Source organism: Rousettus aegyptiacus, unplaced genomic scaffold (genome assembly GCF_014176215.1).
Source record: "Rousettus aegyptiacus isolate mRouAeg1 unplaced genomic scaffold, mRouAeg1.p scaffold_m13_p_6, whole genome shotgun sequence".
NCBI classification, from domain to species: Eukaryota; Metazoa; Chordata; class Mammalia; order Chiroptera; family Pteropodidae; genus Rousettus; species Rousettus aegyptiacus.
In genome coordinates this window covers 115,189,230-115,215,461 of record NW_023416309.1, presented here as the reverse complement: position 1 = coordinate 115,215,461, position 26,232 = coordinate 115,189,230, and the positions used below count along the sequence as shown (strand labels likewise).

At 55.9% G+C, this 26,232-nt stretch overlaps 1 protein-coding gene and 1 pseudogene across 3 annotated transcripts; both read left to right on the top strand.

The window, feature by feature from the left end:
- The first annotated feature begins 3,030 nt into the window (after nt 1-3,030).
- On the top strand, nt 3,031-25,011 carry WDR45B (WD repeat domain 45B). 3 transcript variants are annotated; one of them, XM_016132959.2, is made up of 10 exons: nt 3,031-3,215; nt 7,659-7,733; nt 14,684-14,785; nt 18,262-18,349; nt 19,518-19,612; nt 21,690-21,880; nt 22,369-22,454; nt 22,779-22,880; nt 23,295-23,416; nt 23,743-25,011. In XM_016132959.2, exons 1-10 carry the CDS (start codon nt 3,149-3,151, stop codon nt 23,847-23,849), a joined length of 1,035 nt encoding a protein of 344 aa, XP_015988445.1. In that variant the 5' UTR covers nt 3,031-3,148; the 3' UTR covers nt 23,850-25,011. The 3 variants fall into 3 exon arrangements, with proteins under 3 accessions (XP_015988445.1, XP_015988446.1, XP_015988447.1); XM_016132961.2 differs by lacking the exon at nt 3,031-3,215 and adding an exon at nt 4,126-5,661; XM_016132960.2 differs by lacking the exon at nt 7,659-7,733.
- Nucleotides 18,451-18,569, top strand: LOC118604814 (annotated as a pseudogene).
- Nucleotides 25,012-26,232: the final 1,221 nt, after the last annotated feature.

The following is a 26,232-nucleotide window of genomic DNA, read 5'->3' as shown; positions in this document are numbered from 1 at the left end:
TGCTCTGGCTTTGATGGTATGTCTAGGTCCGTGTCCTTTCTTTAGATGTTTGGATTCTCATACACATTTCTTCTCAAGAAAGGGTGGCTCCTGCCCAAGTGTTGGCTTTTATTACTACTGCCCTTCCCTGCCTCAGTCCAAAAGCCGAGAGGATATGGCTTCTCACCCCCCTTTCCCTGGGTGACATCTGGGCTGCCTGGGTGTGGTGGCTTCCGGCTTCCGGGTCCTTGTCGAGAAGAAGACGAGGCACAGAGGGAGAGTTCCAAAGTCCATCTTGCCCCAGCACAGCTGCCATTGCTCCAGCCGTCACCCCTCCCAGGTGCTGCAGCGGCCGCACGGAGGTGCTGTCAACGCCATCAGCCGGAGGCTGCCAGGAAGGCGGCTCACTCGGGGTGTTGCAGGGAGCCAGGCAGGGCTGGTTGGAGGACACCCGCCTGGCCCTGTGCTCAGTGCCCTCGGGCAGCAGGGGGTTTCTGAGGTCGCTGGGAAAGCTGAGCAGGGTTAAAGCAGCCGTTGGCCGGGATAGGAGGTCAGCCGCTGCCACGGCAAAGACGGGCACTTTCTAGACCTGGGGCCTGAGTCCACTGCTGGCCTCCACGGCCATCTTCCTGTCACCTCAAAGGGCATTGGGGAAGAGAGTCAGAGATGCCGCACGCACAGCAGGCTGTGGCTAGTTCCGTCTGACTGGGCGGCTTGGCACTGCCCGTTCTGGCCTGTGTCCGTACGGGGCCTTGCATTTGACTCCAGGGCACTGTCCAGTCGGATGGCGCCCGCCGCGGCCTGCTGTGTGCCGGCATCTCTTTCCCCCGCGCTCCGAGGTGACAGGAAGATGGCCATGGGGGCCAGGAGCGGACTCAGGCCCCAGGTGTAGAAAATGCCTATCTTTTCCCTGGCAGGAGCCGGGACCCGTGCCTCGCAAGGCTCAAAGCCAGCCAGCTTTGTCTGCTGCTTTCTCCAGGCCTCGCTCCAAGGTGTTATCACTGTTCTGGTTGCTTCAGAAACAGGGGAAATGGGTGGTGGCTTTGTTTAAAGGTTCGCTAATGGTTCTATCAGTGAAACGCGTCACTGGGATGACCTTGCCTACAAGTTCTCTGCAGTCCTGATAGCCTCCTATCCCTGCGGCGGGGGCCGCTGGAGCAGAACACACTGCAGGTCACCCTCTCGAAGTCTTGGAGGCCACGGGTCCAAAATGAGCATGACGGGGTGGAAACAGATGTGTTGGCTCCTCCACGGGCTCTAGAAGAGGGTCCTTCCTGGGTCTCCCAGCTTCTGGTGGCCTTGGGTTCAGGCCACAGCACCCCAATCTCTGCCTCCAACTTCACGTGGACGTTTTCCTGTGTGTCAAATCTTCCTCTGCTTTCTCCTTATGAGGACACTTGATGGCATTTAGGGCACATCTGGATAATCCAGGATAACCTCATTTTGGAACTTTAACTTAATCACACCTGCAAAAAGTCCTTTTTCCAAAATAAGGTCGCATTTATAGGTTGGTTCCATGGATCAGGACCTCATATCTTTGGTAGCCATTCTTCAGCCAGCCACACGGTGTACCAAATCACCAGATCCAGTGGCTTAAAGCAACGCACATTTCTCTCTTACAGTTCTGGAAGTCCAGAACAAGTCTCAGGGGCTAAAACCACGGGGCCAGCAGGGTCGGTCCCTTCTGGAAGCTCCCGGGAGAATCCATTCAGGCCTCTTCTAGAAGCTGCCAACATCCCAGGGCTCCTGGCTGCCCCACTCCAGTCTCTGTCCCTGTGGTCACCCTGCCATCTGCTCTCTGTTGACCCTTCTGCTTCCCAATCATCATGTAATGGCATCAGCCACCTGGACAACCCACCGGGATCATCTTCCATCTCCAGGATCATCTCACATCTCGAGGTCCTTCACTTGATCCCGTGTGCAGTTACTTCTGCCATATCAGGTGACACACTCACAGGCTGCAGAGATTAGGACCTGGACATATTCGTGGGGGCCATTGTTTGGCGGACCGCACATGCCCCGCCCCTACAGCAGGTTCTCCCTTGCCTGGGAGTAGCCCTTGCTCCAGTTCAATCTGCAGCACGGCCCCGGTTTGCTTCAAACGTGTGTTCACATGTGAGTGGAGCCTGCACAGCGGGTTGTCGGGTTTGCGGGTTTTGAGTTTCAGGAAACTGGGTCATACCTACCACAGGGACTTCTGCCACTTGGTCTCCTTATGCAGCATTCTTCCGAGGTGTGTCCGCATGGCTCCCAACGGCTCCCGTTGTTTTTCACGCCTCAGTGGCTCTGGATGGCGATGGATGCCACAACCTGTCCCTTGCCCGAGGGAGGAGTGTGCCGGCTTCTGCACGGCGGCGGGGGGTGGGGGGGGTGGGGGGGAATAGACACATTTCATGAGGTACCCTGTCCCCATGGAGGCACTCCTGGGTCTCAGGGATACTCAGTATTCCCCGAGGATTCTGGGAAGTGTTTCTTTCTGTGGCCCGCATTGTTAAAATGTTACAAAAAGAACGTTGGGCTTTAACAGGAAGCACATGTAATGCCCACGCCCTCCATTCCCAGTCTGCCCCCCAGGAGGTAAGAATGGGCCCCGCCCTTTGCCTCTTAGGAAAGGGCAGAAGACCTCTTGACAACATGGTTACCAAAGTGGGTGGGATTTCTGGGGGGGCTCTAGTTCTAGGCCCTGCCAGCTCGGGAGAGTGAGGGGTACCGCTGGCTCTTTTTCTTCTTTTTTTAATAGTAGAAAAGTTTTGTTAGAAGGGAAAGTACAGTTCCAGACGTGGAAACCGGCGTGAGCAAGAGAATGTATCTGAAACGGCCACCGGTGCCTCTCGGAATTGCCCTCCCCAGCTCTCCCCTCCCCTCCCTTCTGCTGCCCTCAGGGTCTCCCCGCCCCGCAGGCCGAGGCGCCCAGCTCAGGCACGCCCCGCCCCCAGACCGGGCCCCGCCCCACGCACGTGACGCTGCCGGCGCCCCGCCCCCGGGCTGCGCCGGTGGATGACATCGGCGCGCCGCAGCGCCCTTGCCGCACGCGCACGCACGCACGCACGTCCGCCCGCTTCTCGCTTCCGGCCGCGGCGGCCTCAGCGCCCGTCTGACGGGACCCAGCGCTCGGCCTCCCCGAGCGACATGCGGCGCTGACGAGCGGGGGACCCTCTGCGGCGACGCCATGAATCTCCTGCCGTGTAACCCCCACGGCAACGGGCTGCTCTACGCCGGCTTCAACCAGGACCACGGTGAGGGCGCCCCGTGCGCGCCGGGCCCGACGCCCCTGCCTGGCCGCCCCCCCCCGCCCCCGAGCTCCACACCGAGGGTCTCAGTCCCCGGACGCCCCTTCCCGGCCGGGCCCCCCTTCCCCGAGCTGCACACCGAGGGTCTCTGTCCCCGGACGCCCCTGCTGGGAAGGTCGCTCTTCCCCGAGCTGACGAAGGTGTCTGCCCCCCGAGCCCCCACAAGCGGAGCCCTGCCCCGGACGCCCCTTCCCGGCCGGGCCCCGCCCCAGCCCCCACGGAGGGTCTCTGTCCCCGGACGCCCCCTCCCGGCCGAGACCCCGCTGCTCCCCGGCGCCGCCCGCACGCCCGGGCCCCGCCTTCCCGCCGCCGCCCCCGCTCCGGGCCGGGCGCGGCCGCTCCCGCGGCGGCCGCCCTCCCCGGGCCGCGCTCGCGCCCCGCCGCCACGTCCCCTCCCGGGCCGCGCGCCCCGCGGGGTTCGCCGGCCGTCGGGCTGGTCCCCGCGGCGCGCTCGGGGCCGCCTCGGGCGCCGTCCCCTGCGCCCGTCAGCGACCTGTAGCGAACGGCCCGCACTTGCGTCGGCAAACGCTTCGGTTTTTTCCGGCTGCCTACTTACACTTTTTACGCACGATTTTCTCAGGCCTTGTTGGGTGTCTTTTTGGTGATTTTAATCAGAAAACGGCATTGAAGGAATGAAGGAATGAAGGAATACTGTCTTCTCGCAGGGGTTTTCGTTTGTTTACTGAAATCGAAGGACACTTAACGCGATTGCTCAGTGTGCTTGTAGGGGAAGTCGCATCTTTTTTTTCCTCACAGTTCCGATCCCTGCTTTACTTACAGGGTGACATAAACCGCACTTGTCCTCACCCGGGAAGGCCGCGGGGGACGGGGAGGTGGGCCCGGGGGAACGGGGTCGGATCACGACCTCTCCGCTGCAGATCACTGTGTCCCCTCTGGGGAGGAGAGGGAGCTGCCTTCAGGGACAGACTCCTAAGAGCTTCCCCACTCGGTGGCCGTGGGAGCTTCGTGTCTGCAGAGGGTCAGAGCTCGTCCTGGAGGACCCGCAGCGCCGGCCTGCGTCTCGCTGCCCCTGTTGACTCCGCGCGTGCGCGTGCTGCGGCCTGCCCGCAGGTTTTGAGGTGTCGGTGAAAGAGGTAGAAAAGGTCTGCGGACGACCAAGGGGAGAGGGAGAAAAGGAGCAGCTGTGAGCGAGGTACCGGAAGTTTTCAAGAAGCTGGAGGAGACAAGTTTACTTCTGGCCTTTGAGTTCCCTGAAGAGTTCTTGGAGGAGGTGGCAGTTAGACCAAAGGTGGAAAGGTGGGGGAGGGTGTGGGTGCCTGGGGCTAAAGGACCCCAGGTGGTCTTTGTGTGGCCCCACTGCAGGACCTGTGAGGGTACGTGATTAGGGAGGGACCAGTGTGCTTGGGGCGGGGATCAGGGACCTTGGGCGATAAGGAAGTTTAGATAATAATTGAGAACTTTTCAAGAAATTAAGTGATATCAAACTTTTTAAGAAATATGCTTTGAGTGAAAAACATCTGACCCATAGCTAGAAAAGGGAGAGGCAACTAAAAAAGCAAAAAGCTTAATGCCTCAAAGTCATTTAATGCAAGGAAATCATTCTTTCGTGAATCTTTATATTAGGTTTCAGTGTCGTAATTGTGGTTTACATCATGCTAATTATTCAAGAAACAAGAAGTTTACAATATTTTTACAAAAGTTTCATTAAAGATTATTTTTAAAATATTGCTTTGGCTTTTAAAGACATATTTCAATTGTCTGAAAAATAGGCTTTTGTAAAACCAGGTCATTTTATTGTAAGAAATTACAAGTAAAGCTTTACAGTATTTCTGAATTAAAAAATAACGTGCTTTTCAACTTAAGCTTTTAGTTACCCTTAGGTTAATTCCATACAAAGTAAATTTTGCACAAGTGTTTGACTCTATACCTTCTCTGTGTGCTGGTCTGTCCTGCCTTGACCAAGACCGGAGGCCGCACTCTGCTGCAGTCCTCACGTGTGGGGGGTGTTGCATGCGGACTACATGTGCTCCGTATGCAGAGGCGTGCCCTTCCGTGATTCCCATGCCTTGTTTCCACTTGGGCTTGCTATGCACTGCCAGCTGCCCCATGATGGGAAGAAGTGTTAAGATAACAAGGATGGGAAAGTTCGATGTCAAATTTTGTATGATAACGGAAGGAACTCAGTTAATCATTCCACACGCGGTGGCAAGGATGGTGCCCAGCCTCCCTGAGGGGGTTTCTAACCTTTTGGTGTTGGTGGAACCTTTCCTTTTAACTTTTTACTGAGGTATGCATATATATAGAAAAGTACATGTCCTACGTGTTCAGCTTGATGAGTTTTCCAAAGCGAATTTGCCGTGGAGCCCAGGTCAGGAAACCGTGCACACCTGCTCCCGTTCTGTCGCTGCCCCGCTGACTTCTGCTGGCTAAGGTCAGTTTTGCCCGCGTGTGTGCTTTTGTTTTGGCTCTTTTATTCATCGTGTTTATAATATATATTTTTCATATTGAGTGTATCTGTAGATCATTCTCATTGATGAATAGTGTTTCTTTATATAAAATGTCGTAATTCATCCATTATACAACTGGTGAGCTTTTGGGTAGGTTCCCAGCGTTTGGCCACCATGAATGTAATAGTGCTACTGTGAATATTCTGATACATGTCCTGGTGAACACGTGTTGTCATTTCTGTAAGACATGTATACCTGGGAGCGGAATCGACAGCTGCAGTAGATGTGTAAGCAGTTTTCCAGCGTGGCTCCACAGTTTGCCTGCCACCAGCGGCTGGCTCCGAGTCCCCATGCCTCTATACCCACCTCACCCTTGGTATTTGCCATCATTTTAGCGAGTATGCAATAGCTCTCATTGTGGTGTTTTTGAGATCATATTTGCATTTCCCTGATTCTTTTATTTATTGACCATTTGGATGTTCTCTTTTGGGAAATGTCCAAGGTTTTTGCTCATTTTTCTATTGGGTTGTCTGCCTTTTTCTTGTAGGTTTAGAGCAGTTTGTATATCGTTACCCAAGTCTTGTCAGAAGTGTATGTGTTCTGGTGAAAACACACAGGGTAGACGAAGGCTTAGAAGTTAGGTAAGATGTGTCAGCGACCACGCCACCCTGAACACGCCTGGTCTCGGAAGCTGAGCTGGGCCTGGTTAGTACTTTGACGGGAGACCGCCCAGGAAGACCAGGTGCTGGAGGCGTAAAGCAAAACAAAAGTTGGGGAAGGTACACTATTTGAGAGAACGAGATTTGGCCCCTGTATTTCCATATTTTCCAGGAAGCAGAGCTCCGATTCTTCTGTCCGGGTTACGTGATTTCAGTAACACAAAGAGGGCGTTGCGGCCCGAACAGGCGAAGTGCTAACGAGTAATGCGGCACTTCTGAGTGCGTCTCAGGCTCCGGCCCCGACAAAGTGCGTTTCAGAGCCGCGGCGTCGACTGCACGCGGTCTCCACCTGGCCGGGGCAGCTGCGCTGGTCCTCGACCCTTGTCCTGTGGTTTTGTAGGTCACATGGACCAAATGTTTGGAAGGGGGGCAGATAGGAAAGGATGACGTGGTCCCAAAGCTGGGTCCCAGCAGAACAGAGTTGAAGAGGGCCTCGGCCTGGGCGTTCGCACCAGCTGCGCAGCCGCTGTGAGGCTTTGCAGCTTGTCCCGTGAGACGGAACCGGAGGGTCTGCTTCTCCTTCTGGCCACAGGCGTCATAGGAACTGGCAGCTGGACGCGCTGGCATTTGAGATCAGTGTGGTCTTGGGTCGCACTCATGGCGCATGAAGTTCAGGTCACAGGATCATCCTGGGTGACCTGGGTCTCTCCTGGTGACCATGACAGGGGTTTAAGGAGTTAAGATTACTTACCAGTGGGAGTGAGGTCATGGGAGACTTCGGGTCTGCCTTCTAGAACATGCTGTAGCAGCCCTTTCCTCCCCTTCCCAGCCTGGTCTGTCCCCACCTGCTGGGGCTGTCCTCCGGGAGACACAGGCTTCCTTGTTTGTTGCCTTTCCATGACTTGGTACCTGACACGCAGTGCTCAAGAGGCATGTTTGGCACAAGGCCGTGTGCATGTTAGAGGCAGGTGGCGGCGGGAGTACACAGTGGCTCACGGAGGTAGATGCTGAGCTCCTGTCTCTGGAATTAAGTGTTTCAAGTGCAGTCTGGTCCCCAGGAATGTCATGGAAGGGCCCTGCTTGCAGGGGTGGAGTGGTGACTCCAGAGGCTTCTTTGCTTGTTAAATGACAAAATGAAAATTTGCTAGGATGTGCACACCATTTCATAACAGTCCCCAGGGAGGGGGGTCGTGGGTTGGTCTGAGCACCTGCCGGGGTTCTCAGGGAAGGCGCGTTGTGTAGACTCCTTATTTTGCCACGCTAGGCTGGGGTCGTGAGCTGAGACCACAGCGGGTGATTAACATCTCTCTCTCACACTTTAGGGTGCTTTGCCTGTGGGATGGAAAATGGATTCCGAGTCTATAACACCGATCCACTAAAAGAAAAAGAGAAACAAGGTAGGAGTAACCGACATCTCATAGTTTCTCTCCTTTTCCAACCTTCAAAGAATCTCAGCCTTATCTCGCAGTTGGGGGAAGGCGACAGTAGGTTTTGTGACTTGTGAGTGGGGTTCAGGGGCCCCCATCAGAGGGAGGGGACAGCTGGGTTTGAGACTCGTGAGTGGGGTCTGTGGTCCCCCAGCGATGCGGACAGAGCTGCGCTCTTTCTTCGGTCGAGCTTCTGCCGGTGCCGACACAGGGTGCAGAGGTAGCTCAGCGGGCTTTGGCCCGGCTGGCTCTCCGGTCAGTGGCCAGCTTTGAAACGTGGCTTTCCCCTGCGTCTTCAGTCCGTCCTAGCTCTCCTGGGGGAATAGTGTGGTTGATGCAGGCCACTGTCACTCCTTTGTTGAATGTCAGATTGTAGAGAGCTCAGAAGGTGGATTTAATTAGAGCAGATGGGACTCTTAACTCTTGGTAAGTGACCAACACTTAGAAATATCATTCGTAGCAATACATGGTGTTTAGCTTCTTTTTAATTATTTCAGTGTTTTTAAATGGTTGTCTTTTTCCCATTGACAGGAAAAAATGTCAGATTTACAGGTAGAATTTTTTCAGTTTGTTTTTTCTCCTACGTATTTTTCTTAAGCTTTCAGCTGTCTCCTGGTTCTCCCTGGCTGGGAGAATCTAGCACTGACAACAGATGAACACGTCTCAGAGAAATTGTAGGAAATGAGAAACATCCTTATTTTCCTTGCAGTTGGGGTTTTGGTTTTTATTTAGTATGTAAGTTATATTTACTGATGCTAGAAATTTTCCTCTCTAAGAGGAAGTTACTACATCCTGGTGCTTCCCTAAACGGCCCCCTCCCATTTTGATAACTAACACCCTATTTTAAGGATTTTCAGGGTTTTTACTTTTTTTTGGTAGTGGAACCCCTTTGTCAAATACAATTCTGGTATGTAAACCAGTGGTGCTTTATATGTAGGAGTTTATTTTGTAAGCTGAGGTCTGTAACTTTTGGTTATTAGAGGAAGACAGTGTATCCTGCTAGTTAAGGGCCCAGACTCTGAAGTGTTTAGATCCGATTCCTGGCTCTGCCCCTTACCACATTGCTGTGTGGCCTCAGGCAAGTTCCACACCCTCTCGGCCTCAGTTTGCCTAGGTGTCAAAGGAGGTCCATAAGGGCCTACCTCCTCAGGTTACTGCAGAGACGGATGAACACATGGAGCCCAGTGTCCGCTGTGCCCTCCGTCTGTTGACCGTGGTAGCAGCAGTGTCACTCTGATGGAGTGCGGCGGTGGGAGCCCCAAGTCTCCCGTCAGTCTCCTAGACATGACTTCTGGTCACTTGGGTTTAGTTGCATAGTGAATTAAGGCAATTCTGCTTACAGATGAGTAGTTACAAAATATTTTGGAACAGTCTGACTTGCAAATTTCAGGATGCATTTTACTTAAATTGATGGGAAACAGGAGTTATAGATTAGTTTCAAAATTGAGTCATCAGCAGCATATTAACAATTGCTTCCTAATTAATGAGATGTTTAAAGTAAGTCCAGGATTTCTAATAAACATAAGTTAGAGAAAAGACACTAAAACTCCCATATTCCAGGAAGGTTTGCCATTGTCACGCTGAATTTATTCACTGTCACTGCTCAGCTGTGCTGTGTCTCAGGCACTTAGCTTGTCGTGGATTTGGTGCTGTGCTTTTTGATGGTGCATTTCATATGGTGCAAATTCAGCTATTTGCACTTGCAAGCTAGTCTGCTGTAAAATTTCTGGCAACTTAAGAACTCAATAATAGAAAACAGAAGACGCTTGACCTTGTTCCTTTTTTATCTTCGAGGTCTGCTTTCCCAAATGAGAGGGGAGGAAGTGCGCCCGCACTGCAGTGGTCGTCCCCGGGTCTGGGCTCTCAGCCATGCTGTCTCCAGTGTGGCCGTGGCACTGCACACGGAGACCATGTGACGCGCTGTGAGCGGAGTGCCCCTTCTGGGCATGCCCACGGCTGGCAGGGTGAGCAGCCGGAGGCAGCGTCCTCCCGCCGCCCTCCGAGGTGCTGTGCGTCCTGCGTCTTGGGCACGCCTGGAGTGGGTTTGCTCCAGGCGTCGGCCATGCTGCTTCTGGGGCCCTTGGGAGGACGTGGTGCTGTGTGATGCGGCCCATCTGGGGTGGGGTCAGTGCAGGCTTGGATTCAAATACGTCACGTCCATCTGAGCGTGCACCGGAGGGAAGTCTCAGCGGTCGTAATTCAGACAAATTCAGACGTGCCAGGACCGATATGCTCGGTAAAATGCCACTTGCAGGGGTTACGGAAGCAGAGGATGCGTGGAGCCAGCCCACCCTGCTCGGAAGCAGCTTTCCGCACAGGGAAGCTGACTAACGCCTGCCGCCTGCAGGAGGGGCAGGGGGCAGAGAGCTTCGGAGGGGCGTGCCCGCCTGTCCCTCCAGGTGACCAGGACTCACACAGTGGCGTTGGGAGCCACCTGTGGGGAGGTGGCGGGGACACAGACCTGGAGGGAACGGCATACTACTCAGTGGAGTGGCAGGTGAGGGCTGCCTGTTCCTAGCTCACTACGTGGTGGAGGGGTCACTTCTGCCAGTGGGGCTGGGGGTACACCGATAAGTAAGGTGGGCAGGGCCCTTGGCGAGACGCGGCCAGTATATGGAAATAAGAGGTGACCTGTTCGTGCACGATTCCCAAACTTACCGGGTCCAACAGCCCGCCTGACCCGACAGTCCGCTAGGGGCTTCCCCCTGGCCCGTGGTCCCTGTTACATCTGATCGCACAGGTGGTCATCTGCGCTGCGTGCTCCATGTGGTCACCCCAGCAAAGCAGGGGTGAAGGGACCAGAGAGGAATGGGAGCGAAGCGAGCCAATTGCTGGGGAGGCGGGGGACACGTTAGTGCAGAGCTGGGTGAGGTTGTGGGGGGCAGGCGGTTAGTGACCCGTTTCGTAACCTTGGTGTACAAGTTTAAGTCAGTAGAACCTCTTCATAATTTGGCAAAATGTGTTCCTTGTACACATACCCGGATACCACTGGGCTCAACCAGTATGCTTAAAAGATTTTTTCTCAAGGGAAGAAATTAGAATAAAGGCACTGGACGTGTGTATAAACACATTACCTGCAGCACTGTTCTGAGGAGTGTGAGTGGGGGGACCTAGGTGACAGTCGCTGACATTCATTAGCACGGTCCCGGTGCATCTGTACAGCGCCGCAGCTCCCGGTGCTAGAATCCCTGCCATGGCGACACAGTGGGACGCGCCACGCTGTTGGGGGGCCGGGCTCGGCGCAGTGTGGGTGGAGACAGAGACAGGGTCTGCACAGGGAGTCGGGAGGACATCCCCAATGCCGGCACGTCGTTGCTGCTCTGCGCCTCGTGTTTCGGTTTTGCATGACGGCGTTCCCTGAGAACACCAGCCCACAGACATGGGGAAGCCGTGCGGCTGCAGGACAGACGGCCACGGGCAGGACAGACGGCCACGGGCACGGCGCCTGAGCTCGTGCCCTCGAGTGCGGGGCTGGGCTCCCACCCTTCCGTGAAACGCACCTGGACTTCCAGCCTGTCTCGGGGGGAGGGAGTGGCACCGGCACTGCGACGGCCCCTCCGTTTTCCCCGTTGCTCAGTTTTCGAGAAGAGCAGGTGGGACCTGTCGGCGTTGGTTTGTGCAAGCTCCATCCGCCAAGGCTGCCAGAGCGCGTCTCACGTGCTGCCCGATCTGTTTCTGCAGGTTCGGGGTGCCGGGCGGACCACTGCCAGCCTGCGACTCAGGCATGCGGGCATCGCTGGGTGTCCCCGGGGCGGACTTCTGTGTTTCCCGTGAGCCCCTTGGGCCCTCTCATTCCCACCCTTCTGTTCTGGGACACAGGAGGCTCTACTTGCAACCGCGGGCTTCCTTTCGGGGGACCCCTCCTCTCCAGCTGCACGAGGTGGGCATCCAACGCCCCAGGTGCTGGGGGAGGTGCCCTCTGGGGCAGCGGTGGCGGTAGCGCATGGCCAGGGCCGGGGAAGTGTCCCCTGACTGCACAGCGCCTGGAGCCTCCCCTCGGATCGCGTCTGGCCTCCCGGCAGAGGCCGCTCAGTCCCTTCTCAGCCTTGTCAGTTGATGCTGAAAAACCTGCTTTTCTCTTTTTGCTGCCACAGTTAAAGCCCAGAGACCAGCCGTTGACACTGGTGACTGAGTGCTCATTTGTCTTAACGTGTTGTGACTTGAGGCTGATGCTTTTTAAAATTGCATCAAAGAGTCAGCCAGGAATAGGCATCATGGTAAAACGAAATATAAAATGCTGGTTTTTGTTAAAAAATCGCAGCCTGTGTCATTTAAGTTAAAACTTTGGAAAATATTTTTCATAATTTTATTTTTTATTGTAGAATCAGCATGCTACAGTATATAGTTCAGTGTGCCAACATTGTAATTCAGTCCTTGCATGCACCATGTAATGAGTAAGTAAAAACTTTAAAATTTCAAAATAGAACCTAACAGGCTTTTGACAAAAACGTTTGGTGATTTTTTTTGTGTGAAGTACTTCAGTTTTCATTTTCTCACGGCTCCATCTAATTCTCTAGGACTGGTTTCGGAGGTCACCATAGCCTGCGGACGGTCCTTTTCCCGTTAGTCTGAGTCACATTGTGCCAAGGGACTGACGTGTTGCTTTTAGAACTTGAAAGATGTGTGATTTGGACAAATCCAACATTAAGTGAGAAGTCAGTGCCCACTTAGTGTTTGCACGCGTTAAACCTTTTGTCTTGGGTGGTGTGTCAAGAACATGCTAGTTACTTCTTGACTTAATTCCAAGGTTGTTCTTAATAGATGTGATTCTAGAACTTACTGAATCTGCATCGAGGAGATAAATATGTTCCTAACAGACTTCTAGAACTCTTCATCTTGCAAAACAAACCGTCCCTGTTGAACACTGAGTCCCTCCCCACCCAGCGGCCGGGAGCCTCCGTCTGCTTTCTCTTCCAGGGGATCGGAGCGCTCTGGGTGCCTTGTGTAAGTGGAATCCTAGAGTATCTGCCCTTTTGTGACTGGCTTGGTCACTGAGCTTAATCTCCTCAAGGTCCATCTCTGTCCTACAGTATGCTAAAAATGTCCTTTTAAACACGGAATAATGTCCCATCGTATTGATGGGCCTCGTTTTGTTCCCCTGGGCTACGTCTGGGTTGCCTCTGCCTCGTGGCTGTTGTGACTAACGCTGCTGTAGAGGGGCCTCTGAGACCTCGCTTTCCACCCTTCTGAACACACCCTGCACCAGGAAGCGGGGTTGCTGGCGTGGGCAGGACTGTTCGCAATTGTTCCAGAAGTGCTGTTTGAGCAGCGGCCGGGCCACCGGCATCTGGTGTTCCTGTCTCTCCACACCTGGCCCTTGCCAGCTCGTCTTCACGATGCACCTGGCACCTGATGGGTGCGAAGTGACGGGCGTCTCATTGTGGTTTCGATTTTCATTTCTCTAACTTTTGGTGATGCTGAGCATCTTTTCATATGTGTTTGGGCACATTATCTTGGGAGAAATGGGTTATTTGATTGGTGTTGGGCTGTAGGAGCCCTTTACGTGTTCCGGATATTAACCCTTATCAAGTATGTGATTCGCAGATGCTTCTTTAAGGTGTCTTTTCTCTAATTCTTTAAGGTGTCTTTTTGCTCTGCTGATTATGTCCTTTAAGTCACAAATGTTTTTAACTTTGATGTCTCATTTGTCAATATTTGCTGCCTGTGCTTTTGATGTCATATGTAAGAAATCGCCAAGTCCAGTGTCACAAAGGTTTTTGCCTGTGTTTTTTTCTTTTAGGAGTAATATAGTTTTGGATCTTATATTTAGGTCTCGAGCCCATTTTGAGTGAATTTTTATATGTGGTGTAAGTTTCTAACTTCATTCTTTGCAGGTGGACATCTCGTTTTTGCAGCAGCATTTCTTGAAGAGACTGTCTTTCTTCCACTTGGGGGTTGGGTCAGCTTTTGTTTAATAGCAAGTTATTCGAAGTTTCATTAAGCTCTGGTCTGTTGCAGTCCTCAGTCAAGGGCATGTGCTAAGGCCAGATGTTAACTGGCAGCTCCTCTTCCTGTTGGCGACTGGTTCATGGGAGCCAGGGCGGTGGCCGCGGTTGCTGGGCCCTTGGGGGTCTGGGGCTGATGCCTCGCCCAGGAGTGAGCCGCTGTGCCCCTGGGTTTGGGCCACAGCCACACGTGTGGAAGCAGAATCCCTGAGGCAGCTCGTGTGTGCGCGGTGCTGAGCTGCCCAACGGAAAGCTCCCTTGTGGGCCGTGCCGCTCGCACGGTGGCAGGGCTGCTGCGACGCGGTGCGCTCGCCGCGCAGGGAAGAGCCCTTAGGGTAGCCCCTAGTTTTCGGGGGGGGGGTCCCTCACTTGCCTTTGCTGTGCCCTTGCTGTCCTAGGAGCTCACGGTCATTCCAGATCAGAGCGCAGGCTTGAGGTGGGCAGCCCTGGTCCGTGGCGGACCACGCGGAGTGTGGGCTTCACGAGGCCACGCTCCTCCGCGGACTCCCACGGCGTCTCCTTCCGGCACCGTGGGCGCCACACGGGCCGACATTTCCCGCTTCACGGGATCCGCGGCGTTTCTGAGCAGTGCAGACTTCAGTGGAAAAAGCGTTTAAAAAGAGAAACGCAGTTACTGCGCTCGGTGTCGCGCGTACTCTCTCGGAGCTCACAGGTTTCGCTACACTGCGGAATGTGAATTGAGGCATTTCATCCGTTTTGCCACCTGGGCTTCTTCGGGTGCTGTGCGCTCAGTGTTTATCCATGAAAACAGTCGGCGGGTGGCAGGCGCCGGGAGGAGTCTGAAGCCACAGCCGATGCTTCTCCTGCCCGGCACCGTGCCCGTCTCTGCTGCGAGTCACTGCTTACAAATGAAAGGCTGATCGCAACGTTTCCCCCTCTTTTATTATTATTATTTTTTTAATTATAAAGTGTATGTACTGATTTCTTTTTTTTTTCCTTTTAATGCCATTTCAGAATTTCTAGAAGGAGGAGTCGGCCATGTTGAAATGTTATTCCGCTGCAACTATTTGGCTCTAGTCGGTGGTGGGAAGAAGCCGAAGTACCCGCCCAACAAAGGTAAAGGCGTCGCGCTGGACTCCCGTGTGTCTGTGGCCGTGTGGTCGGCCCATAGTCCTGTGAGGTGAGGCGGACTAGCCACTGGGAAGCCGGTATCCAGGAGAGTCTGGTCTCCGGTGTTCCCAGGAGAAATGTGTGATGAGGGCCACCGGCTCCCGTTGACACAGAGCATGTGCTTCCCAGTGGACGCTGGCCAGATGGGGCCTCTGGACCCCTTGTCACTCTGGTGCCAGAAGAGTCCTGAGGTGGTTTTAACGTGCAGTGTGGGGAGGTCGTTCTGCATGAGCCTCTGGTTCACCGAGCCGTGGGTTCGGTCACAACACGGAGCAGAAGCCAGCGTGGCGCAGGGCTCAAGGCTGTGGTTGGTAGCGTGTGAGTGTGAGTCAGAGTGTGTGCGTGTGAGTGACTGTGAGAGTGAGTGTGCCAGGAGAGCTCAGTGGAGGCTCTGGCTCCTGCGGTGAAGAGGAACAGACGAGCTCACCAGCAGTTGCTGTGCCCTCTGCCCTGTGAGCTAGACCTCAGGTTGGGGAAGGGCAGGAGGCTGGGGGGCGAGGGCCCAGGTGGCTGATGGGCTGGTCCAAGGCCCTGAGCCCCCAGGCGGGGATGGTCAGGGAGCTGTGCCAGCGGGTCTCGGGTGTGGTCTAGGCTGGAAGCGGCGGAGGGGGGGGGGGCGGGCAGAGGTGGGAGGCGGCACAGGGGAGGTTGTGAACGGAGCCTGGTGGTCCTTAGGGGCACGTACCGGACACAGGCGGAGGCAGCGAGCCCAAGGAGGGGTCCGTGGGCCGGCGACCTGACCACCCACTGGCAGCCTGGGCACAATGCTGAGGCGTAGCTGCTGGTGACAGGTTCCAGGGGAGGTCGGGTGAGTGGGCTGGGCTGTGTTCCTTCAGAGTTTGGTGGGGACAGGCAGACGGAGTGAGGGCTGTCCCCTACGAAGGGCACAGTGGGTGGGGGTCTCCCAGCATGTGCCTAGGCATGAGGGCCAGCCAAGCCCTGCTGCAGCGGAAGGAGCTGAGGCAGGGATTGTGGGGGGCGGGGCAGCGTGGGGAGGCCCAGCGCCCGAGACGACCTGGGCACCCTCGAGCCTGCAGGAGCCTGGGGGACTGCGCGAGGGCGACGCGGGAACGGGGCTGCCCTCCGGTGGGGGCTCACCCTGCGGGCGCCTCCTGAGCGCTGTGCGCTGACCCCCTAAGCCTGTCACAGAGGCGGTGGGTCCGAAAGCCCACGCTGCTGTCCAGGTCAGAGCCCATGGCTGTCGAGTCCTGGAGGAAGTCGCCCAGAAGTGACTCGGAGCAGCCGTGCCCAGAGGGCGGGGGCGGGGTGTTGCAGTGGAGTGTGGGTGCTTTCCTGGGGTTGTGCAGACACCCTGCCGCCAGGCAGTCCTGTCTCCCCGTGAGGGTTTTGCTGGTCGCTGATGTGCAGAGGGCGGCGGGGCCGGGCCCCACCCGGGTCTCAGGCCCTCAGGGGAGCCAGCCAGCAGTACTCCCCGGGCCTCCTTGCCTTTCGCATCCTATTCGAAGTAAAGAAATGCCAGGAATGGAAGTGTTTTTGGAAATTTACAGACTTAGAAGGAAACAATTTTCTAAAAGATAGGAAATTCTGAGTGTTGATGGCAATAAAAAAAAGAAGAACTTGGTCTGTTCAAGCTTTGGAAGATTAAAAATATGTTTTTATCAACATCAACTTTGTTGAATTTACTCTAAATGTTCTAATAATTACACATTAAGATGCACAGTATTGAAATTCAAAGAAGCCAGCATCTGGTTTGTGAAGAGCCACATAAAACAGGACTGGAGGAGACCGTGGTCCCAGTGACACCAGCCAGTTTCGAAGCCACCCAGCCTGGCTTGGCCGAGAGAAACCTGGTCATTTAAGCAGGAGCACAGGGGACAGGGGAGGAGAGCCCCAGAATTGTGGAATCTGTGCCTTTTGCAGGACGTCCTGCATAGCACACTTAAGGTTTGGGGCTCACCGCGGCGAGGGCCTCGGGTGTCCTTCGCTGTCCATGGCAGCGCGTCTGGCCACTTTTCTTCTGTGCGTGAGAATTCCTGCTGCTGCCTCTGGGGCGTCGTCAGGCTAGTCTGAGAAATCTCTCGGCAGTGAAGTTCACCCAGCTCTGTGACCCCCTTGGCGTGGCTCACACCTGCGGGGTTCGGCCTGTTTGCAGCCAGTTCACGTTCGTTGTTGAATGACAGTTTGCGGTCAGCTGGCAGAGCCAGAGGAGGCTGCCCTTCGGGTCCCTGCACAGGCCCCAGAGTGGACGTGCCCTTTGCCCAGCGGGGCTGGGCCTTGGGCCGAGCTTCCTTGACCGGGGAGCTTCCTGCTCACTGGGGGCGGCACCACTGCCCTTGGGGCTGACCTCAGAGATGTGCTCCGGGAAGAGGGCATTTCGAAGGAGTGGCAAGAATGAAGTCCCCTTTTAAATGCTTATGTCTTTTAATTTACCTTCAATAGTCAAAAAGTTGCATGTTATTTAGTAATAGTTTGGTAGTTCTTTTTAGGGTAGTGGTAAATTATCTCTTGGTTTGAGAGTTAGTCTTCCTGGCAACACGTAAATTGAATGTGGCCTCCGGGACTTGTGTTGGTCGTGGTAGGAGGGCCTGCGGGGGAGGTACCCGTTCCTTTCCAGCCCTGGTCACCTTGCCAGTGACCTGCCTGCTGACGGAAAAACATGTGCCTCCCCTGACCTCACACCCTTCGTAGACGGCCGCTCACACGGAGGCGGCAGAAGTGGCCGGCCGGCATGCTCCCTGCCCCCCTCCGCCCCCAGCACTGGCCCCCAGCACTGCCAGTCACCGGCGCGGTCCATAACCTGTTAGGGACCAGGCTGCACAGCAGGAGGAGAGCGCCAGGCGGGCGAGCGAAGCTTCAGCTGGGTCTGCAGCTGCTCCCCAGTGCCGGCGTCACCGCCTCAGACCATCAGGCGTGTGATGCTCTTAGCGCCGGTCCCGGGTGCCACAGAGGTTGGGGGCTGCTGCTTGGAATGCAGACCACTATTTCCTCATGAAACACTTCTGAGCTTGAATAAGACGAGCAGGCAGGTGGGGTTAGGAGATGCACAGCCTGGTTTTTGTGCATCTGACTTCACAGTAAAGCTGAGACCTTGCTTTCCGGGAGCCAGGTTTGCTTTTGGCTCTTTAACTCTTCGTGGCTACGGTTAGGGTTTTGGGCCCCGTCAAGTGGGAGCACGGAAGTGGGACAGGGACAAGGGTCCCTGGACACCAGGCTGGGGTTGGCAGACAGGAGACCGAAGTGTGTGTGGGTGCGTGTGTGTGGGCGCGTGTGTCAGGGACAGGCGAGCGGCCTGGGGTGCTGACCCGGGGAGGGTGAAGCCCCGGGGGCCGCCATGGGGTGGCTCTGAGACCCGGCTGGGGCGCGGGGAGCACCCCCTCGGCCTGGCGAGGCGACCGTGGCCTCAGGGCCCTGCAGAGCGGCCTGGGCGCCGTTGTGTTCATGCGTTCTTTCTGCTGTGGCAGTGATGATCTGGGACGACCTGAAGAAGAAGACCGTCATCGAGATCGAGTTTTCTACGGAGGTCAAGGCAGTGAAACTGCGGCGAGACCGGTGGGTTTGGCGCCTGATTTCACAGTGGGGCGTTGCTTTGTCTGACAATGGCAGAAATGCTTCCCTGCTGCAGGAAAACGGTGAATTAAATGCAGAGACCGGTCCGCGGCCACGCTGCCCTGAGCTCACCCGACCCCGCCTGATCTCAGAAGCTAAGCAGGGTCGGGCCTGGTTAGTACTTGGATGGGAGACCACCTAGGAAGACCAGGTGCTGGAGGCGTAAAAAATAAAAAATAAGGGATTGTGAACTGACAAGGTCCTTGCAATCTGTGAGGTCAACCAAGGGTTGGCTCGCAAAAGAAAAAAATGCAGAGACCATGGTTCATGAGCCAGGAGCATGCAGATTGCTTCCCCTGTGGCAAGGAAGGCTGCGAACCCCGCCGGCCTCCCCGGGCGTGATAGAGGCGAGGAGGCGGCGGACGTGGGCCGGGCCCTCGGTGGCTTGGCCCTCAGTGTCCCCGGCTGACAGATGCAGGCCTGGGCCCGTGTTGGGAACCTCGAGTTGCCTCACTCTTGATCCATGCTCTCTCCAAAGCGGTCTCAGTGAAAGTTTGCAGTGACGGTGAAGGAGGGTGTGGAAATTTCTCCAGGGGGGTCACTGAACCTCACCTGCCAAAAGCCCAGCCATTGCCCCTCTGGCGTTAGGGAAATGTGGAGGGTTTTCCGAGTAGGTGGGGAAGACAGCAACGTTTCACTCATTTGGACTTTTTTTGGCATGATTTACGTGTACTCAGCTGTGGGAGGACAAAGACCTGTGTTCTTAGGCTTGTTACTTCCAGCGATGTCACTATTTAGGGACTCGGTGCAAATGCCGGAGCCACTTCCCAGCACTTCTAAATTATCAAGACATATCTAAAAGCACCCAAAAACCTACTTTTTGCCCCTCCGCTGTTCTACTTGGTTCTTTCTCCAGACGGACTGCTTGGTGGTGATGCCTCTTTAAAACTTGGAGAAGTCGGCCAGCCCGTACGCAGGCCCCGTCATGCCCAGGCGGCTCACAGGAGTCCTGCTCCAAGACCGCTCCCGCAAGGGCCCCTCATTCAAGAAACAAGCCTTTGTGTGTGGTGTTTGGAGTGTTTCTAAGCTTCAAAATAATAAGAACAAAAATCACAGAGTGTTTGATTTCACTTTTGGGGAGAGGAATGCTGATTGTGTTTTTTTCCCCCAGAATTGTGGTGGTTTTGGACTCCATGATTAAGGTGTTTACATTTACACACAACCCCCATCAATTGCACGTCTTTGAAACCTGCTATAACCCTAAAGGTAAGAAGCCCCAAGGTGTGACGGTGGAAATGGGCTTCCCCGAGCCAACCCAGACGTGGACACCGACTCGGACGCTGACACCTCCGGGCAGGGCCTCTGCGCACCGGAGCCGCAGGGAGCTGGGTCCTGAGGCACGGGCCTTGGGGGGCTGGGAGACGCCGGCTTTTGGCTTTTCCCTGCCTCCTGGGCGATGGAGTCAGTGGTCCTGAGACCTTGCCTCCCGTCAGTCACGGGGCAGGGGCCTCTCTCAGGGATTTTCTCGGGGTGGCCCCCAGGGCCCACCTCTACCCGGTTCTGAGGCATTTCCTTCCCTCTTTCTTCTGGAGGGCAAGGCTGGTGGCAGACATCATCACTCATTTTATCAGCTTAATTGCTGTTTAAGATTTTTGTTTTCTTCTTCCTAGCCTCATTGAGGTATAATTTACATAAAACTCACGGGTTTTGAGTATCCTTTGCTAAGTTTTGGTGATTGTAAACAGTCGTAATTACCACCACAGTCAACACAGCACAGCCCACCACCCAGAGGCGTTTCTCAGGCGGTCGCCTCCCCGACCCAACCGTCAGACGTGCCCGACGTCTTGCGCGTAGCCCAGCGTTTGGTGCCCCATGGCGTGTGTGCGGCGTCCTTTTTTGCTCCTCGTTGCTGCCAGGCTCCGGTGCGCAGTGGGGCTGCACCACTGCCTCGCTGTCCCGGGCTTCCGTGCCCTGAGGGCTCCGCCCCCACTCTGTGCGTGGACCGGCTTCCGTGCCTCTCGAGTGAGTGCCGGAGCGTGTCGTCGTGGGCTGTATTGCGAACACGCGTCTAACGCTGTGGAGCACGACCACGTTCACCAGGGCGGCCGGTGTCATTTGCATTCCCATCGGTGGCTCACAAGCATCCCAGTCGCAACGTGCCGGTGCCAGCGTTTGCCGTTGTCAGTCTTTCTAACTTCAGACACGTGGCTGTGGTGACAGTATCTCTTTGACGACGAGAGTGACCCGGAGCGTTTTTGTGTGCTTGTTGCCATTTGTAGGTCTGTTCTGAAGTTCCTCGAGTCTTTTGCCCATTTTAGAATCGTGTATCTCATTACCGAGCTGTAAGAACTCTTCCTGTCTTCTAGACAGAGCCCTTGGTCTGGCATACTTCTGCAGGTATTTTCAGTTGCTCTGTGGCTTTTTGCAGGATAAAGATTTTCTTTATGTTTTCTTGTAGACGTTTAGTAACTTTAGATCACAAGTCTGATCCATTTCGAGGTCATTTTTGTATATGGCGTAAGGAAAAGGCCCAGGTTCTCTTTTTCTGTATGGATGTCCAGTTTCTAGTACCATTTGTTAAAAAGACTATTTTTTTGCATTGAATTACCTAGGTACCGCTTTTTTATTTGATCAAGTAAGTGTAAGGCTTTTCTGGATCCTTTGCTCTGTTCCAGTGATCTGTGTTTCTGCCCTTAGGCCAGTACCATGCTGCCTTGATTTCTGGAGCTTTAAAATAATTCTTGAAGTCAGGTACTCTAAATTCTCTAATCTTGTTCTTATTTTATAAAAAACTTTTTTTGGCCATTCTAGGACCTTTGCCTTTTCTTAAAACTTACGTCTGCTTGCCTGTTCCTTCAGCAACGCCTGCAGAGACTGGGACTGTGACGGTACCGGCTGTGGGCGTCAGTTCCAGTCTGTGGCCTGATGTGGCTCCTCCCATCCAGCCTCCCCATATGTCCATGTCCCATACGTCCGTCGTTAAATTCGTGGTGCTTTGTTTTCTTATGCCATCGCTAATGGATTGATTTCAGACTTCACAGCGTAGTGGTCTCAGTGGCGGGCACCAGGAAGACAGGCCTTGGAAAAGTTCATTCAATAGGTTCAGCAGATGCTTCCAGTTACGAGACGGTCTTATGGAAAGTGGCTGTGCTAGGCTCTCCCGTACCTTTACAGTGGAAAGATTTTATGATTCTGATATAAATGGAAACCACAAATAATCCTATAGTTTTTCCTCGGGAGCGGGAGAGTGCAGAGCAGGTTTGGGCAGGGCTCTGCCCGTGGGAAAGCAGAGGCGTCGAAGATGCCCAGGGACCCCTGACAGCGGCTCTCCGTCTCTCTTTAGGCCTCTGTGTCCTGTGCCCCAACAGTAACAACTCCCTCCTGGCCTTCCCGGGTACACACACGGGCCACGTGCAGCTCGTGGACCTAGCCAGCACGGAGAAGCCGCCCGTGGACATCCCTGCCCACGAGGGTGTCCTGAGCTGCATCGCCCTCAGCCTGCAGGGGACAAGAATTGCTACCGCGTCTGAAAAAGTGAGTGTGTTTCCCTGTCCGCAGGTAGGCCCAGTGCTCCTGTGCCTCAGCGTGTGGCTCCCAGGGAGCCAGCCCTTCCCGAGGGTCCAGGCTCCAGGCAGCACATCTAGTAGGCTCGTCTCTGGGAGGTATTATGAAGGTGCCATTTCACTAGGCAGGGAGCCGATGGCGCTCGTGGGCCAGGTCAGCCTGGCCTTGGTGTTCTCTTAGGCACGCACCAGGGAGCAGAAGCACGGGGTTAGTCCAGGGCCTGCCCACGGGCCTGGGCACCAGGCTTCCCTCACCCCGTCCGGCCCCTGCCCGGTGCTGTCCGACTGAAGAACCACCAACCCTTCTTGGGAACAATGGAGGGAAAGTTGTGTTTTAGATGATGTGGGTGAGTTTGGGGGAAGGGTCATGTGGGCTAGCAGGTTTGTGAATAACGTGTCATTTAAACGGACTAAAGCGTGTGCGTGTTTGATAATGAAACACTTCCCTGTTTTTCAAAGGGGACCCTTATAAGAATATTTGATACTTCATCAGGGCATTTAATCCAGGAACTGCGACGAGGGTCTCAAGCAGCTAACATTTACTGGTGAGGACACACGTCGCGTCACCCTGAGGAGGCTGTTCCTTGGGGCTGGTGCAGTGAAGTGGGCCCTGTGTGATTCGGGGGGAGCATCTAGTCTGGGCTTTTCTCCCCTGAGTGGCGTGTGGGGGCAGGGGCCGCAGAGACCACCTGCAGGAAGCCCTCCCCACTGGCGGCCAGCCTCGTCAGTGTGCCCACGGCAGCACCGCGGCACGCTGGGCCGCCCGAGCTGGGGCGCGTCTGAGCACCACTGTCCTGGGTGTGGGGAGGCGAGGTGGGCCAGACTCCTGCCTCCCCCGCGAAACCTGAGGCCGCCCACTGTCCCTGCAGCATCAACTTCAATCAGGACGCGTCCCTCATCTGCGTGTCCAGTGACCACGGCACGGTGCACATTTTTGCTGCTGAAGATCCGAAGAGGAACAAGCAGTCTAGGTAGGCCGGAGCGAGGGCGCTGCGCTGGCTCGGGGCGCGGGGTCGGCGCCGTCCGGCCCTTCGCTCGCGTCTCCGAAGTCAGTGCGGACCCCCTGGTGCTGGGTAGCAACAGTGTCGCCTCCCCGTTGGGAGGAGGCATCCGCGGCGATCCAGGCGCCAGCCCGATGGCCGAGCTGGCCCCCGAGCTCCGGCGCCGTCTCTGCGCTGCGTTCAGGGCGTTCGGTGGCGGTAGAAGCCCCTTCTGGTTCGGGTCGTTTCGGGGTTTATTGTAAACCCATTTGTAAGGATTTAGTTTTTTCACGTGAAAAATAAGTTAAAAGCAGAAATGGTTGAGGTCAGGACTGTATGAAGCTGCTGTGCCTTTAACTTCACCACGTGGACATGACGTGCTTTCTTTTCTTACTTTCCTCATAGTTTGGCATCTGCCAGTTTCCTTCCAAAATACTTCAGTTCCAAGTGGAGTTTCTCCAAGTTTCAGGTCCCCTCTGGCTCTCCATGCATCTGTGCCTTTGGGACAGAGCCAAATGCTGTCCTTGGTAAGTGGTCCTTCCGGGCGGGAATGACAGTCAACTGCCAGCCCAGGTGCTGTGGGCGCCGCCCTCTGTCCCGGGGGTCAGTGTGCACAGCCGCGTGGGGCGGTCCGGGCTCCCTGCCCTCTGCTGGGCTCTCCAGGGAGTCCTGGGGGTAGCTCAGCGCGTCTTTGAAGTGAGGACCGCCCGCACCCCCAGGACATGCTCGGGAAGGAGGGAGCCGCTGGCGCCCGCAGCTTTGCCCCCGTCAGCGGCTCCGTGCTCTGCGAGGCCGCTTGCAGTCAGCAGCTTGTGGGAGGGAACGTGAGTGAAACCGTTCCCTTCTGTCACAGCCATCTGCGCAGACGGCAGCTACTACAAGTTCCTGTTCAACCCCAAGGGAGAGTGCATCCGGGACGTGTACGCACAGTTCCTAGAAATGACCGACGACAAGCTGTGACTTCCCCCACAGTGGCATCAGCACCCCCGGCCGAGCACCCTCGAAGTGCTGTGCGTGCCCCTCAAACTCCTGGGGCTGGTGCTGGCACCCTCGGGCCTCGTGGGTGACGGGCGGAGGGACTACGTGGGACCTTGGGCTCGAAGCCACCAGCACGTCCTGCTTTCCTGAGCAGGCCTTCACATTTCCAGTATTAAAGACCCGCCGTCGGGCCCTTGTGGGCGCACGCGGCGCCGGCGCTGGCGGCCATTGCTCCCTGGCACCTGCAGCCGGCACTCCGTGCAGACCTGGGGGCCGCGTCGAGAAAAGGACGGACGGGTCGGAGTCTGTTTCTGGCAGCAGATGCCCCTGGTTTACCGAGTTCGATGGGGAAGTGAACCTGTGTCTGCACGGTAGCTCTTACAAGCGGATCTCAGTAGTGATGCCAGCGGCTTGCCTTAGAAAGGAGAAAGGGACTTTCTCCCGTCTGAACACGAGGGAGACACCGCCGGGCTAGGCAGCACAGGGGCGTCTCCCCGAGTCCCGCGTCACGGCCGTCTCCGTGCCTGTCGTGAGCTCGTGTTTCAGGGTGTGTGCGTCCCCATCTTCGAGCCCTGGGAACTGGGGCGAACGCCAGGCCCTCCGTGAGCAGGGTGCTCTGCGCCCTGCCCGGGCTCTGCTGGCTCTGCCGGCGCAGCCTTGTGGGGAACCTGTTCCCCGTTGTGTGCGGGATCAGTAGGGCACAGACGTTAAACTCAGTTGCAGGAGACAGCGCCACTCGGCCTGGAGGGCGTGAGGGCAGCGCCTGTCAGCTCAGCGAGGCGGCGCCCGGCACCCGTCGGTGTCCGTGGCGGCAGCTGCACGCTGACGTCTGAGATCGAGGCATGTTTGGTGACGGAGATGGGCTCCAGGCTCCAAGCTGTGCTACTTGAGGCCCGTACTTTCTTAAATTCCCTTTGAAGACACCTGACTCTATGGCTTTGACTTCGGGTCGCAAACATTTAGAGTCTGCGGCAGCGAGTCCTCCGTTCTGCGCCTTCTTTTACTGTCATGTAATCAGCTGACTGTGGGTTTTAGTGTAAAGTATGCATGTTACTTTTATGTGTATTTAATCATGAAATTTAATTTTGCACACTTATTTTTAATGTTTCTTTTAAATAAAAGTGACTAATTTTGTTGGACTTTATACCCCCCAAGGGAAGAGAATCGTGTGTTGCGAAAGCAAGCCCCTGGGCTCGAGGGCTCCGTGCGGGCGGCGCTCGGGCGGCAGAGGGAAAGGGCGTGACGTCCGCTGGCAGTGCACCCCGAGGCTGACAGGCGGCCCGGGCTGCTTTGTGTGGTGTGGCTCTCACAGTGACCGCGCGCACTTCAGCCCGCCCTCCGGGGAGGGGAGCGCGAGGTGCCCTTCCTGCTGACAGCAGTGTGGGTGTCCGCATGGCGCCCGAGGACAGCGTCAGGACTGGTGAGGAAGCAGGGTGGGCTCACGTGGCAGGCACACCCCACCCCATCACAGCCCACACAGAGAGCATGAGTGACAGTGGGGGTGCCATGTGACGTGTGAGGGAGCCCCAGCCAATTGGTGCTGGAGTCAGCTGGGGAGCCACCCCGCCAGCGTGAGGCTCGTTTGTCCTTGGGGCGCCCGTGTCTTGTCTGCAGGAAGCTCATGGGCAGCAGGGCAAGGGCCTGGGAGGCTGAGGCAGACCTACGTGTGTGGCCTCGATTTTCCACCTTGGAGAGGTGGCAGGGGAATGGCAGCGTCCCTGGTGTGGGGGGGCTGTCGGGCAGACCTGTGGGCTCATTCAGAGTGGCGGGCTGGCTTCCGAGCTGCGACCGTGATTTCAAGCCTGTGTCAGGAAGGGGCAGCTCTGAGCTGGGGCTCCCTGGACGTGGGTGCTGACACGAGACTTCCAGGTGGCTAGCTTTGACAGCAGTAGGGTTTTGTCCACCACGTGCCACGGCAAATGTTCCTGCTGCTGTGGCACAGCCTTCTGTCAGTCCTTCAGGCCCTGGCCAGGAGGGTTCTGTGCATCTCTCGGCCCCGCCTCAACCCCACAGGTTTCTAAAGTCCCTGCCCGGCGCCCTGCAGCCTCCCGCCTGTCCTGTCGGTCCTATTCAGTGGCAGTGCCTTGCTTGGGGCACATCCCTGGGTCTCGCTGTCCCGCAGGGTGGTGCCGATGCACGGCTCACGGCTCTGCAGCGTGGGCGGTCAGGTGACCTGCCCAGCGCTCTTCTCTGCAGCCAGACCGAGGGGAAGAGGCCAGAGCTGACTTCCCGGGACTCTGGAAGCAGCACTGGGTCGGCTGCGACACTTGGGAACTTGTGCTGAAATGGATGGATCAGAGACTACCCCCCAAAACCAAAACGTTTGTGAAAAGTAAGGGCGTCTAGAAAGAAGGTGCAGCTGGAA

Excerpts from the sequence above, each read along its gene's own strand:
- WDR45B (XM_016132959.2), top strand. The coding sequence starts at position 3,149 with ATGAATCTCCTGCCGTGTAACCCCCACGGCAACGGGCTGCTCTACGCC. Across the intron at positions 22,455-22,778 it reads CAAGCAGCTAACATTTACTG|CATCAACTTCAATCAGGACG; the intron begins GTGAGGACACAC and ends CTGTCCCTGCAG. Across the intron at positions 23,417-23,742 it reads AGAGCCAAATGCTGTCCTTG|CCATCTGCGCAGACGGCAGC; the intron begins GTAAGTGGTCCT and ends CTTCTGTCACAG.